This window comes from Lynx rufus, unplaced genomic scaffold (assembly GCF_022079265.1).
Source record: "Lynx rufus isolate CCGP_SWC_20201006 ecotype Redwood Valley unplaced genomic scaffold, mLynRuf1.p SCAF_15, whole genome shotgun sequence".
NCBI lineage: Eukaryota > Metazoa > Chordata > Mammalia > Carnivora > Felidae > Lynx > Lynx rufus.
In genome coordinates, this window is record NW_025814829.1 from 21893845 (window position 1) to 21908707 (window position 14863).

Genomic DNA, 14863 nt, shown 5'->3' on the forward strand with positions numbered 1-14863 from the left:
AAAATGCGGCGAATACGCACAGTCGAATGTGGTAGGAAGGAGCCTCTGGCACACCCCACAACAGAGGAATTTTAAGAACACCGTGCTAAGCGGAAGAAGCCAGCCACAAAAAGACGAACACCGTACGACTGCACCGATGCGAGGTTCTAGACTAGTCAAACTCACAGAGGCGGCAAGCAGAACGGTTGCCAGGCAATTAAAGGACAGTGCGCGATGCTAGTGCACAGTAAGTGATCAACCAACGTGAGATCCCCTTCCTTTCCGTTAATTCCGATGGAGGAGGGAAAACTTGCCGCCCAGACGAGTCTACACTGGTAAGGGATGGAACTAGAGCCAGAGCCAGCCGTCCTGTGTCATGCGCCGTTACGCCCTCGTCTGACCACCTGCGTGGAAGGGGAGCCAAGAAGGCTAAGTAGTCCTGGCTCTCTGGGGGGGACACATGGGTTGCTAAAAGCGTGAAGATGCCTCTTCCCAAATCCCTGCCCTCCCCAGCCCTGCATCTGGCCTGTGGGTTTAATGAGAAATCCAGGCACTTGGTAAGAGACTGTACAAATACCTTCTAAGGCGCCACTAACTCATTCAGCAGAAAGAGACTCAGAGCTGCCAATGCTTTAGGGAAGATAAGTGAGTGGAAAGAGGTGGTTTTTATAACGTCAGGCGGACAGAAGAATTTTGCCTGGTTGAGTGTGAGCTCCGCCCCTGCAGCAGAGCCGAAAAAGCCAGGATCCGGCCTCCTCAGTCCCTCTCTTCACAATATTTGATTAGGAATTTGGGGGCGGGACCCTGGCCTGGCACAGACCCGCACACTCTCAGTAGACATTCTGTCTTCTCCCTCTCTCTCTCTCACACGTTCTCCAACCCAAGGAGGCCAGACAGAGGGACGTGGTCACTCTCTGCAAGGTTCAACTGGAGGTAAGTTTAGTCATTTTACTTCAGTTTTTTGGTCCCTTGTGGTTCCATAACGGGAATCAAGGAAAGGGGCTGGCGTGTGGGGAGAGGGGCTGGCAGGGAGGAACCATTCCTCATTCTCCCATCTGGGCCATGACCCCAGGATGCCGAGAGGGGCAAAGGAGGAGGAGAGGGAACATGTTACCCTGTCCTACGGTTTCTTTCTGGTTGTTGGGGGGAGAGGGGGACTCCATTTCTCAGGCATGAAAAAGTAGAGGACCTAGGTATCTAGGGAAGCCAGCACTCATCATCCACCACTCAGCCCTCCAGTCTGTCCTGTAGGCAAGTTGTGGTACCTAAGTGCTGTTATAGGGGAAGGATGGAGGGAGTGTGAGTGTGAGTGTGAGTGTGTGTGTGTGTGTGTGTGTGTGTGTGTTGCTGGGGGGAAAGGGAGGGAATAAAGAGAAGAGTTGAGAATTGACCATGCTCAGGGAACTGTGAGGGAGGGTCCAACCCAGCTGAGGGGATGACTTCTGGTCTGACTTCCTGGATCCTAATAGGAGGGGAAGGCTGTAGAGACATAAAAGAACAGCACGAACTCCTGAGTCAGCCTCCCACAACTCATGGAGCCCCAATCCCAGAAACTTTCCACCTCACAAATCTCTGAGCACAGGAGGGTCCCTACCATTAGGGTGGGCGGGGGGATTGAAAAGCATACGACCCTGGAGCAACACTGCTAAGACTCGGAAGAGAGGAGAGGCAGAAGTTTCCCATCCAGCCCTCTTAGCACTCGTGGCTCCTAAGGAGAGGCCAACGTGGGTAGGATGCACAGCCCCTGGAAAGCTGGGTCTTGAGGAGGAAGGTGGCTCTTGTCTGCCAAGATGCCCGGTCTGGAAGGAGACATGGAGACAGAGGCTCACTGTGCCACCTTGGTCCTGCAGCAGCCCAGGGCTGTGCATGGAAAAATGCGCCGTTGGCGGTGGGCCACTCCATCCGTCTTCCCTCCTGGCCAGATCCAGGGCCCAGCCAGCGTGCCCAGGCAGTGGGCAGTTGGGTTGGCTTCTCAGAAACACTGTGGGCTCTTTGTCTGAGGCCTGAGGCCGCTTGAGGATGAGCCAGGTGCCTCTCCTCCGCAGCCCAGAGGCTAATGGAATGAAGAGGGCCTAAGGGAATCACTTTCAGGAAACAGAGAGCTCGGGGGCCCCGGGAGGAACGGTGGCAGAAGGTGACTAGACTGAGTGCCGCAGTCAGGGTCTTTTCCCATCAGTTCGTTGGATTTGATGCTGACTTTTAGATTCCTTTCTTTCTCCTGTCTGCAGTTGCCCGTCCCAGGAGGCCCAACAGCAATGTGAGGGACATATGTGACCCTTCCGGGACCAAGAAAGGTTCTAAGGTTCCTCGGAACAAGGGTGACACTCACAGCTCCGGAAGGTTCCCACTGCTTGCAAGGGCTAGCTGGTGCCTTGGCTATAGGCATTCAGAGCAGGGTGCCCAGGCCTGATATGCCAGCCCCTGGTCCCCCCATACCTTCGGCTTCCCTCCCAGCATGCACCAAACCCACCTTTCTCTCCAAGCCTGCCCTGTTCTCATCTCACTGGCTCACAGGCTCAAGGCAACAGGCTGCCTGGCACAGTGGGGGCCTAGGAGGAGGCTGGTGATCCGGATGGCATCACAGGTAGCTTAGGGTGGGAGAGGGGAGGCCAGAATCCCATTCCAAAGCCACGCTCTCTCGGGTACACTCGAGTGTCTTCAATTATGATTCCATTTTTCAGTGTTCCTCATTCATTTCTCTGGGCCTCACGTGGCTCTAGCATAATGTCCATGGTGGAGCGTGAGGGGGGGCTAACACTTTACCAGACAGCACAGACCACATCGGGCAGACAGACCCAGACCCCACACACCGGAAGACAAGTGCCATACCTGGTGTCAGGGTCCCCCGTCTGGAGGGGACTGTGGCTGTTGTGTTACATGAAGACCTGTGCCAGCCGGGCTGCGTGTGTAGCCACAAACTGCCCACCGGAGAGTTTTCTCACCCAGCAGACTGTTCCAGACACTGGCGCTTTGGAGGGTAGCCCAAACCTTGCGGTGACTGCAGGGGGGCCACACCCCTCCCCCAAGACTGGAAACCCGAAACCCCCAGCCTGCCCAAGAGACCAAAAGATCTTCCAGAAGTAATTCAGACCTTCCCCTTGGAGGTCTCAAGCTGCTTCTGGAGGTTTCCCAGAGACATGGAAGGAACCAGAGGGTTTTTTCCTTGGACTCTTGGAAAATATCATATCCCCGAGAAATGCAGACTGAATACGAATTCGCGCCTGAAGAGCACCCACCACCCCCACCCCCACCCCCACAGGGATGATTGCCGTGGGCTCTCCAGCTCCGCCACCAGAACCTTCAGGTGGCTAGAAGCTCCTAAGGACCTGCCCCTAGAAAAAAAAATGCAGTGCCCCCCCCCCATTCAAGTTCCTTCTAATCTTGAAGGCTCTGTTTCTGTGACTCCGTAAAACCCACCCAGCTCCCCCAGGTGGCCACAGTCGGCACTGGGGGAGGGGCGGCACGCAGGAAGTGAGAACGGGGCTCCCCGTGAAATCTGCACCGCTCCCAGCCCGAGGCTCCCCAGCCCCCAGCCCCCTCCCGACCCGTCGTCCTGCCTCCCTACTGTCTCACTCATGCCTGCTCGCTCTGTTCTCTCTCCCCTCTTCCAGAGAGACGAAATGCAGTGGGCCTCCCTCCTGCTGCTGGCAGGGCTCTGCTCCCTCTCCCGGGCCCAGTACGACGAAGACCCCCACTGGTGGTTCCACTACCTCCGCAGCCAGCAGTCCACCTACTACGATCCCTATGACCCTTACCCTTACGAGCCCTATGAGCCCTACCCCTATGGGGTGGAGGAAGGTCCAGCCTATGCCTACGGCTCTCCACCCCCTCCAGAGCCCCGCGACTGCCCCCAGGAGTGCGACTGCCCCCCCAACTTCCCCACAGCCATGTACTGTGACAACCGCAACCTCAAGTACCTGCCGTTCGTCCCGTCCCGCATGAAGTACGTCTACTTCCAGAACAACCAGATCTCGTCCATCCAGGAAGGTGTCTTCGACAACGCCACGGGGCTGCTCTGGATTGCTCTCCATGGCAACCAGATCACCAGCGATAAGGTGGGCAGGAAGATCTTCTCCAAGCTGCGGCACCTGGAGAGGCTGTACCTGGACCACAACAATCTGACCCGGATGCCCGGCCCGCTGCCACGATCCCTGAGGGAGCTGCATCTCGACCACAACCAGATCTCCAGGGTCCCCAACAACGCTCTGGAGGGGCTGGAGAACCTCACGGCCTTGTACCTCCAGCACAACGAGATCCAGGAAGTGGGCAGCGCGATGAGGGGCCTCCGGTCACTGATCTTGCTGGACCTGAGTTACAACCACCTGCGGAAGGTGCCCGACGGACTGCCCTCAGCCCTCGAGCAACTGTACCTGGAGCACAACAACGTCTATTCCGTCCCTGACAGCTACTTCCGGGGGTCACCCAAGCTGCTCTATGTGCGGCTGTCCCATAACAGTCTCACCAACAATGGCCTGGCCTCGAACACCTTCAATTCCAGCAGCCTCCTTGAGCTTGACCTCTCCTACAACCAGCTGCAGAAGATCCCCCCGGTCAACACCAACCTGGAGAATCTCTACCTCCAAGGCAATAGGATCAATGGTGAGACGCTGACAAAGGGGGGGTGGGGAGCGGCTGTCCGTTCCGTTAGAAAACCCCTGTCCCGGGTGCCAGTAGCAACGCAAACGACACAGAAGTAGGGGAGACAAAGGTCACGAATGAAGCTATACCCCCGTACAAGGGGGACAAAATGGCCCCTAGACTACACAGCAGTGCTGGAAAATTCCTTGGGGGCGTGGGTTGGCTTGGAGGAAGACTTCCCAGTAGGGGTAAGCTTCCGTCTAGGACTGGAGAGAGAGGTGAGCGTGGGCTGGAGGAACGGGACCAAGCCATTCTGGGAAGTGGAGTGCCACAAAGGGACCAGCCACTTAACAGGCCACCTGCAGGGGACAGCCAGGAAATCTGGGTGTCTGAGAGGAAGGGCTGGCATGTTGAGGGGCAGTGAGGGGCGAGCTTGCAGAGGTCGGGATGAAAGCAGTTCATAGACAGGCGGATCTAAGTGGGGTTTCTAGGGTCCGTCTCGGGAGGAAGGTGGGCTGTTAAGAAACCATGGAGTTTGTACTTATTTCCTGAGCCAGAAGAGGATGAGCTCTCCGTTTCCACACGCTCTACTCCTGCCTCTATAGTCACTCTTGTGTTTTGGCTGTTTATTTATTTTTTAAACCTAACAGCTGTTGGACAAGAATGTGCAGCCTCTCAGAGCTGAATGCGGTACTTGTTCTGGTCCCTTCTCCCTGGAGTACAAGGAGCCCCTGGTGGTAGGGCAGAGGTCCCCGGGGTAATGGGAGCCCTATCACCACAAGGCCCCGGGGTGGTGGGCAAGGACACGGGCCTCTTGTTTTCCAAGCACTTCCCAGCGGATGCCTCGAGGAATCGAAAAGCCTGCCTCTTTGCCTCTCAGGACTAAAATATTCATTTCGGAGAGAATCATCTAGTTGCTTTTCAGCTCCGTCTCAGGATCTTGTGTTCCGAATGTGCTTACGTTACCCGGGGGGCCTCTGATGCTTTAATCCCAGCTGGAAGGTACTGAGCCAGCATTTAACCTCCCTTCCTCAGGCAGCAAGGTCCCCCCGTCTCTGGGAAAGGACTCATTAATGACCACTGGCAAAGGGCTCTGAAGCGGAGCCTGCTGTGAGCACATGGCACCATCAAAACACTGACGAGGACGGAGCCTTCAAATCTTCCCTCCCGTCCTTTCTCTCGCTGTGCTCAGGGAACAGATCAGTCATTTGGCAAGACGTTCGCGCACTGCACAGCCCTCTGAGCGAGACAGGCACCTGGCCCCAGAGGCCGACAGTGGGGCGGGCAAGGTGAGAGGTGTCTGATCCTCTGGTCTGAAGGGCAAGACACCATCACGGGCTCCCAAACTGTTTTATTATGTAAAGTCTTTCTTTGCGGGGACGTCTTCTCCTTCCCAAGCGGGGCAGTCCTCGGAGACGTCTCTGAGATGTCGCGTGCCGCAAAGGCTCTGCCATTTACTCGTGGCTGTCCGTCATCCCACCCAGAAGTCACCTGCCACCCTACTCCACATCCAGGAGGATTGTCACACCAGAACTGTCACATTACGTGCTGTGTTTGACCCTGAAATTGTGACAGCAAAGAGCAGCTGTCACGGGAGGGAACCCATTAGCTATTGCCTGACTATATACAGTCAGAAAAAGCTGGGGAGGGCAGGGCTCTATCGCAACATCCTGTCGCCCTCCGCCTTCCTGCGGAGCACATCTGCCACTCAAATACAGGGTGGTCCGCCCCTTCCAGAAGCTCTGCAGAAGATAGAATCACTTCCGTTAAGCGTCCCAAGGCTTTGCCAGAAAGTTCTCCGTTAAGCCAAACAACCTAAAAATGTTCAGTGTCTCTCCCAAATCCCTTCTCATGTCATTTTTTTAATGTTTATTTTTGAGAGAGGGAGGGAGAGAGAGACAGAGACAGAGGGTAAGTGGGGGAGGGGCAGAGAGAGAGAGGGAGACAGAATTCAAAGCAGGCTCCAAGCTCTGAGCGGCCAGCACAGATCCTGATGCGGGGCTAGACTGCATGAACCGTGAGATCGTGACCTGACCCAATGTCGGATGTTCAACCGACTCGGCCACCCAGGTGCCCCCCCACCTTCTCATGTAATTTAAGCCAAATTCCCTTATCTAGTTATCATTTTGGTCTCTCTTCCAGTCTCCTTTTAAGGCAAAATAACACCAACTCCTGCATTTAATTTTTCTTAGTGAATTAATACATGTGAAGTGCTTGTCCAGGGCCTGGCACGTAACCGAGAGGCAACACACGGGAACTATTCCTACCTTTTTCCTCTCGTTGCCACTTTGAAGTTGACAGGCAGAGTTTTTGTTTCGTTTTACTTGAAAAAAAAAGTATTTATTTATTTTGAGAGAGAGAGAGCACACACAAGCCACAGAGGGGCAGAGACAGAGGGAGAGAGGTGAGAACCCCAAGCAGGCTCCGCACTGTCAGCGTGGAGAGCCCGAGGTGGCGCTCGAACCCACAAACCGTGAGATCGTGACCTGAGCTGAAATCAAGAGTCAGAGGCTTAACCGACTGAGCCCCCGCCCCGGGCGACTCCGTTTGTTTCACTTTTTGCATTGCGAAGATGGGGACACGGAGGTCTTTTCAGAGAAGGAGTAGCCATCTCTTGGGGTCACCCAGATGACGTAGTGGTCACCCTGAGCGCCGGCCTTCAGCATCCAAAGACCTAGAGTCAGGTGTCTCTGGCTGAGAATGTGAGGAGTGTCTCTCAGATTCAGACCACCGGCAGGAAGGCCCAGTCCCCCAGCTGGGGTCCCTCTCCCAGGGCCAACGCGCCACCTGGTGGGGGGGTGGTGAAGGTGGGGTGGAAGCCACCCTCTGGGGGAGGAGCTAAAAGAAGGGCAGGAACTAAAGGGTGTGCAGGGGAATCAGGCCAGTCCCCTCCCTCCCTTCCCTCCTCCATTAGCAACCCCCTCAGTTTTTCCAGCCTGGCAACCGTCAGGGAACACAGCTCGGAATGTTATTCGGGAGCTGTGGGATCTGTGGAGCTGGGCGGGTACCCCAGGAGGAATTTGGAAAGACTTATGTCAGTATTTAATCTGGCCTGGAAAATGTCCTCCAGAGTCTCCAGGCAGAAGCCCTGTCCTATTCCTGAGCTTGGGGAAGACAAACGGGGGGGGCACAGGGCGTCCGCTGCGTGGACAGAATCGATGCGCATGGTGTGCCTGGAAGCCCCTAAGTACCCCCCTATTTTTTTTTTTAATATTTTAGTGTTTATTTATTTTTGAGAGAGACAGAGACAGGATGCGAGTGGGTTAGGGGCAGAGAGAGAGGGAGACACAGAAGTTGAAGCAGGCTCCAGGCTCTGAGCTGTCAGCACAGAGCCTGACGTGGGGCTCGAACTCACGAGCTGTGAGATCATGACCTGAGCGGAAGTCGGACGCTCAACCGACTGAGCCACCCAGGCGCCCCAGTATCCCCCCTATGTATACACATGCTCAGGGAGCCAGGGTTTTAGCAGATGGCCGGAGGGCCCGAGGCTGGGGTAGAGACCCCATCTAGTGCAGTGGAGTTGGAAGTGATCCATAAGCCGACCCACCTGACTTCCCCGCAGCCCACCCCACTCTACCCTTCTCTGTGGCCACCACAGATGCAGCCCCTGGCCGAGGCTCTGCCCCCAACCTGCCCCCTCAGAGGCCATGTAATCTACTTCCCGGGACCAGAATGGAGACATCCAAAAGCATCCAAAAGATCTCCATCATCCCCACGCTCCCTCCCCACCCCGCCCCACGGAATGCTGTCCATAGAAGGACACTTCCTATCCTCCCCCCTCCTTCTAGTCCAGAGCTCCACTATTCTTTGGGGCTGGATTTCCTGTCTTATATTTGCTGAACAAGTTAATGGGCTGCAGCCTCGCCCCATCTCCTCTTGGTCAGTTCTTAAGAGAGACTGGAAACAACTGTTCGCGCTCATTGAAAAACACTTGGCTCACCAGCCTACGTAAGCTCCCCACGCTGTCTTCCCTGCAACCTTCCCTTTCCTACCCGTGATCACACCCTCCCTGAGGCCCTCCATGGTCGCCCCCAGGAAGAGAGTCAGAAAAGCCTCCTCCCAGCTCCTCCAGCCGCCCCACGAGCTGAGGAATCCCTCTGGCAGAAGCAAAAGCAAGCCCTGGGTCCCAATGTCACAGCCCTCGAGATAGATCCTACTGGGATCCGACAGGCGACTTCACCAGGACCCCCTGCGACAGGAGCCGCCTCCAGAGTCCCTCAGACAACACGCTGCCACCAGTGGAGGCTCCAGCAGCTCTTTGTGGTGACTTTGCCACCCCTGCTGGAGATTCAGTCGAGTTCCTGGCTTTCTCCCTTCAAGATCCTAACTCGGTAGACTTGAGACAGAGGTGGCTGATTTGTCCAAAAGGACAACCAGAGGCAAAACAGACGGATTTACGTTAAAACCAAAGAGAACTATTGTATCTGTTAAGATTGTGTGGGGATTTTTTTTGGGGGGGGAGGATATCTTCAAAACAGGGGGACTTCTTTTGAGATTAAAAGAAGGGGCGGGGGTGAGCCATATATTAACTGCAGGAGGCAAGGGAATTGTTTATTTGACTTTTGAGGTCCATGGCAGCCGTATTCGTCTATGGATTTCCGCCTTCCTAGACCTCAGGGCCTTGCTCATCATTCCTTTGGCAGTCCCGGGAAGGAAGAGGTGCACCCCCTCAAAGCTCCGGCACGCGAAGACAGTTGTCTCCCTGCCCGGGCTTTCTCTCTTTAATTTCCTGCCACTCTATCTGCAAAGTGTCAGGAGATGTTCCAGATTTAGGTCCCTCCATTTCCCCAGTTTTCCTTCTCAGCAATTCAGCAAAGCCCTCCCTCTCCAAAGGCAATCAAGTCCTTCAAAACCGCTAAAGCTGATCTTTGACTACCTTCTGGTTCCCCCTGCCGCTTACAGGCGGGAAAAGATCGCGTCCTCGCTGGAAGGACACTCCAGGACGTTCCGGGGTCTGCAAAGTGATGCGAGGATCAGGGGTGGTTGGGTGACAGACACAGGCGGAGACCCCCACTGTGGCCCCGGCGCTGCCCCCTAGCGGTCCCAGTCGGTATGACTTCGATCGCGGAAGACGCTGCCCCACCCAGCCAAGTCCCATCCTCCCCTCGGAAGGGTTGCAGCAGCTTCACCGGGGCCGACCCGCTTCCCTGTGGATCCTGGTCCCTGATCCCGGCTTCTCCCGCCCCCCACCCCGCCCCTCTTGTCCCCGCAGAGTTCTCCATCAGCAGCTTCTGCACCGTGGTGGACGTCATGAACTTCTCCAAGCTGCAGGTGCTTCGCCTGGACGGAAACGAGATCAAGCGCAGCGCGATGCCCGTGGACGCGCCCCTCTGCCTGCGCCTTGCCAGCCTCATCGAGATCTGAGTGGCCCTTGCACGGGGCACGGGGCCAAAGCCCCCCGCGCCCCACTGCATTTGGCTTGATGGTTTGGTTTGGCTTTTGCTGGAAGGTCTGGGACAGACCATGTGACAGAACTCCATGGGCTCCCTCTGTAGTCTTCTTCCCTGTAGGCAGGGTCAGGTGGGATCAGGGGACAGGCAGCCTTTTACTGAGGGACACGGCCGCAGCTCTCTTTTCCAGGACAGATGTGGTGGCAGAGGAGGTAATCCGTGGAAGTCCCAACCCCAGAAACCTCACTATTCTAAGTTCTTCCCAATGATCTGGTGTCATGAACTCTAAAAGTCACTCGGGCAATGGCACAGAGCGTGCTTTCCCCACAATCCCTGGCTCTCTCTGTGAGCAACGCTTGACCACTCTCCTGCATGCCAGGCTGACGGTGTGGTTACTCCGGGCTCCCACTCAGTGCTCCTCGGAATATACCTCTTTGCCCAACTGCCTCCTCCCTTGTCCTCCTCATCCACTCAGCCTTGCTCCAAAGACACCTGTTCTGTGCCTTAGGCAGAGGCATGCGAGCCCAAGGTGTGCGGGCATCTGCCTGGTGGCCTATGCAGAGAATTCACACTAGTGTCTGGAGGTGGCAGGAAACTGGGAGTCACCTCTACACCGTCCCTAACTCCGCTCCTTGAAAGCCACCAGATTGGAGGTCACCAGCATGATGACAACATTCAGGGACTGATGCGGGAGGAGACAAGCAACCTTAGGCTTTGATAAATGGGTGGGGCTATATTTTAGCAGCGGGGCAGTTCTTTGAAGGTGGATCAGACTTCCGAACAGGAAAGGACAGCCTTTGCTTACATCGGCATCCATAATGGGGGCAAACGTCCCGAATCGGCCGAACTAAGGAAGCAGCCCCCTGGGGTTTCGCCCTTGCCCAGAACCCTCTATATTCCCAGCAGCTCCCAACTTGGGTCTTCGTCCTCAAAGGCATATGGTTCTCAAGGCACGAGAAAGGTAGTTTCTCCCTCTCTTGTCCAGGCAGAAAGGTCTACACCCTGATGGGAGAAACAGAGTCCAGGCAGCCCTGAACTTGCCTGGCTAGCCCACAGGTGGAGGCTGTAGTTCAGCTGTACGCATTGATTTGTCCTGAGACCACAGCTCGTAGTGGAAGCTCCGGCTGGAGACGCTCGTTGGGTCTGTGAAGCCCGGGCCAGGCAGCCAAATCTGGCTTGTGCTGAGGATGAAACCCTCTGCTGTCACATCTCTGAGCTACACCCTCATTCCTGAAGATGGCTGTTGCTTTATAGCTTGGCTGGAGAGCAATTCATTCTCCCCATGTCTGAAAGGTGATGTTGCCTGGGGCCGAACCGGCCTGTTCCTTTGGGCGCCATTGGGATGGAGGGGCCGGGGGCAGGGGCTGGCCTGAGAAGAGCTAGTCCTCGCCTGGCCTCTGTCCAGATGCCATTACATCCCTGATACTGTGTGTGCTTTGAAGCAGCTTCCCTGAGAAGTGAAGGGGAGGAGCCCTGGATTCTGTTCTTGGCTCCAGACTCCAAAATCCACAAAAGCCAAACCAGCTCATTTCAACAAAGGAGCTCTGATGTGAGGGGGCAAGGCTGCCCCTGCCCCCAGGCCCTTCAGAAAGCGTCTGCATGTGAACACCATCATGCCTCTATAAAGGATCCTTATTACAGGAAACGCATGAGTGGTGGTTAACCTGACCAATAAAGTTATTTTATGATTGCATCTGCCGGAATGGAGTCATTTAAGGCACACACACAGAAGGGTTACTTTAAGGGAACCTACTGGGTCACATAGGCCTTGGACTGGAAGAGCCCACTGTCCCCTCTATTCTGCTTCCACAGATGTAGCGAAGGGGTTAAAAAAAAAAAAGTCACCTGTAAAAAATTTCTCGTTAGCAAACTTGGTGTTCTGGAAGTCCTTCTTTGAGTCGAACTTCAACCCCGCTAGGTACCCGTTTCCTTCCATTTGGTCCCCAAGAGAGAAAGAACACCTGGGTTTGTTTTCAGTCATCCTTGTTAACATTTTTTTCTTGCTTTCACCATCTTCCCTCCTTGCTGGGGGATTAATTCTGGGTCTGGCGCATCCTGAGTGTAGTTGTCTTGGCTGCTGCCGCCCTCTAGTGGCAACTTCCAGAACTGAGGGTACTCAAACCCGCACAGCCCAGTTGGTCCCGGAAGAGGAAGATAAACCTTCGGCCGCCAGATGCTTAGCAGATGTTACATAAGTAAGGACGGCCAACTAGCCTGGCGCTTTGGGGACAACCCACTGATTTATAATAGGGAAATAACCGCAACTGATATCTCTTGAGCTGAATATGTGACTCACCGAACATGCTCATTAATCTATTCTGTGAAACTCTATGCCAAGACTGTTTCAAATGTCACACCTCCACTTACGCCAGAGTAAACGAACTTGATTAGTCGTCTCTGAAGTAAGAGTTAGGCAGGAATGGGAGGGTGGGAAAGATCGGGAGCAAATCCTAACGTCAACCACAGGCCTCTCTCCAGGAGCAGCAAGTTGGGCGCACCTGCCTTAGTGCCGGACAGATATGCCGTGTGAAACAGACACACGGCCAGAGATCCAGCCAAGCTACAAGGAAGAATCTTCTGCCTCTCTGTTTTCCTTCCTAAGCAGGCTCCGTGAACATCCCACCCAAGACAGAGCAGGGGGAAGAATCAGGAGCCAGGCCTGCCCTGCTGCAAGTTGCCCCTGGTTTCTAAATCCAGCGCTTCTCAAGAGGGTGGCAAGAGGGGGCAATCCATCAGGCTCATGTGGCTTTCCTTTGGGTTGGTACCATTTGGTGGGTACTTATTATGTGCTCAGTTCTTTACTTACATTACCTCATTAGCATTCCTAACCATTCTGTGCCATAGGTGCTATTATTTTTGCTATTTTACAGTTGGGGAAACTGAGGCACCCAGAAGCTGAGCTCAACCCCAGAAGGAAGTATGGAGGCCAGGATCTGATCTTTGGCCCGCCAGTTTTGCTATACTGTTTCTACTGTGGTGGACCTGACGTCTCCATGTCACTGGTGTAAGCAGGTCTGCTAGGAATGTAGAGGGCCCTTGGTGGTCCGCAGGGTGCCATAGACAGAGGAAAGCCATCTGACTAGAGTTTTTTACTTACCTAAATCCATTCTGCTAGCTTTCACCGTCCCTTTATGACTTTTCCAATTAAAATGTACTCTTCATCAATAAATGAGTATCCCTGGGCAGGCGCCGAGGGTACAAAAGCGGGCAGCCCCTGCCTCGGGGTCTTTACCCTCTAATTCCATGATCAACATGGCACACAAAAAAATTGCAGGGGGACTATGTAGTTACAAACTGAGAAAGGGCTGTGAAGGGCATGAGCACAGGTTTAAATGGAGATTATCGTGGAGGCTGACCCAGACTGGCAGTTCAGGGCCAGATCGTAGACACGGAGGGAGAGCGCGGTTATCTAGACGACGAGGTGGGAGGGGCCGTGCAGCGGAGGGAACAGCAGGTGCCAACTTCCTAAGCCGGAGGAAGCTTCTGAGTCACTGAAAGACGGCGAAGGTGGCTGGAGCAGAGAACGAGGGCGAGGGTTTCAAGCGACAGGGATATAAGGGCGGGAGCAAAATCATCCGCTGCCTCTCTTCTCTTATTTCACCCCCAAGTACTGTACCAGGAAGCTTATCCACAACCCCACACCCCCTAAGGTCCTGCGTTATATTCCGTCTCGCAGTTCCGACTTCCGGCCACTAGTGGGCAGCATCTCACTTTGCACCGTCAGAGCATTTTCTAAAACCTTTAAAGGTTTAGTCCGCTCCACTTTCTGGCCACCTGCTCTGATCCACCAGCCCTCTGGACACTGACGAAAAATCAAGGCACAGAAGGCACTGTGTAACCAACAAGTCTCGACCTTCGTGTACTGTGGAACCCTTTGGCGGGCTGGTGAAACTATGGACCTCTTCCTTAAAGACTTAAAATAGGTAGGATTCCAAAGGAAACCAGTTGCATTTTTAAATAGTTATCAAAGTGTAAAATATGTACGTCTTTACATAGTATGTATGTTTGTTTTCAATGTGGCAAATGACAGGATCCAGCAATAAGTCTAATCACGGTCCTAGGGAAGGACTAATGGGCACAGATAGCATTGTGAAGTATTTTCAATCATTATAATATGATATAAAAATTTCTGTGATTTCAGTTGGCGACGGAACCTCAGGTACCACAAATACTGCAGTGGTTTGTTACCTTTGTCATTGGAGAGAATGCTAAATTTCAGTTACCTGTGTGAAAAATCAAGATACAACCCCGATGTTTATAGCAGCACTCTCAACAATAGCCAAATTATGGAAAGAGCCTAAATGTCCATCAACTGATGAATGGATAAAGAAATTGTGGTTTATATACACAATGGAGTACTACGTGGCAATGAGAAAGAACGAAATATGGCCTTTTGTAGCAACGTGGATGGAACTGGAGAGTGTGATGCTAAGTGAAATAAGCCATACAGAGAAAGACAGATACCATATGTTTTCCCTCTTATGTGAATCCTGAGAAACTCAACAGAAACCCATGGAGGAGGGGAAGGCAAAAAAAAAAGAGGTTAGAGTGGGAGAGAGCCAAAGCATAAGAGATTATTAAAAACTGAGAACAAACTGAGGGTTGATGGGGCGTGGGAAGGAGGGGAGGGTGGGTGATGGGCATTGAGGAGGGCACCTTTTGGGATGAGCACTGGGTGTTGTATGGAAACCAATTTCACAATAAACTTCATATATTGAAAAAATAAATAAAAATAAAAAATTAAAAAAATCATTCACCACGAAAAAAAAAAAATCAAGATACAGTATTTTCTCATCCAAGATCCCAGACTAAGTTAAGCCATGGAAAGAGGCAAAAAGGTGGATGATAGAAGAAACACAAGAAAAGAAGGCAAATCGTGGTCTTTTCTCTCCAGGAGGATGGCTCCATCACTCGAC

General features: G+C 53.7%; 1 protein-coding gene across 1 annotated transcript; it reads left to right on the forward strand.

Annotated features, from left to right (window-relative positions):
• The first annotated feature begins 852 nt into the window (after positions 1-852).
• FMOD (fibromodulin) lies at positions 853-9921 on the forward strand. Its single transcript, XM_047076422.1, has 3 exons — positions 853-912; positions 3591-4578; positions 9770-9921. Exons 2-3 carry the CDS (start codon positions 3600-3602, stop codon positions 9919-9921), a joined length of 1131 nt encoding a protein of 376 aa, XP_046932378.1. The 5' UTR covers positions 853-912; positions 3591-3599.
• Positions 9922-14863: the final 4942 nt, after the last annotated feature.

Bases quoted from the DNA above. Each gene is read 5' to 3' on its own strand.
- FMOD (XM_047076422.1), top strand. From the start codon at position 3,600: ATGCAGTGGGCCTCCCTCCTGCTGCTGGCAGGGCTCTGCTCCCTCTCC. The intron at 4,579-9,769 runs GTGAGACGCTGA...TTGTCCCCGCAG, and splicing joins CCAAGGCAATAGGATCAATG to AGTTCTCCATCAGCAGCTTC.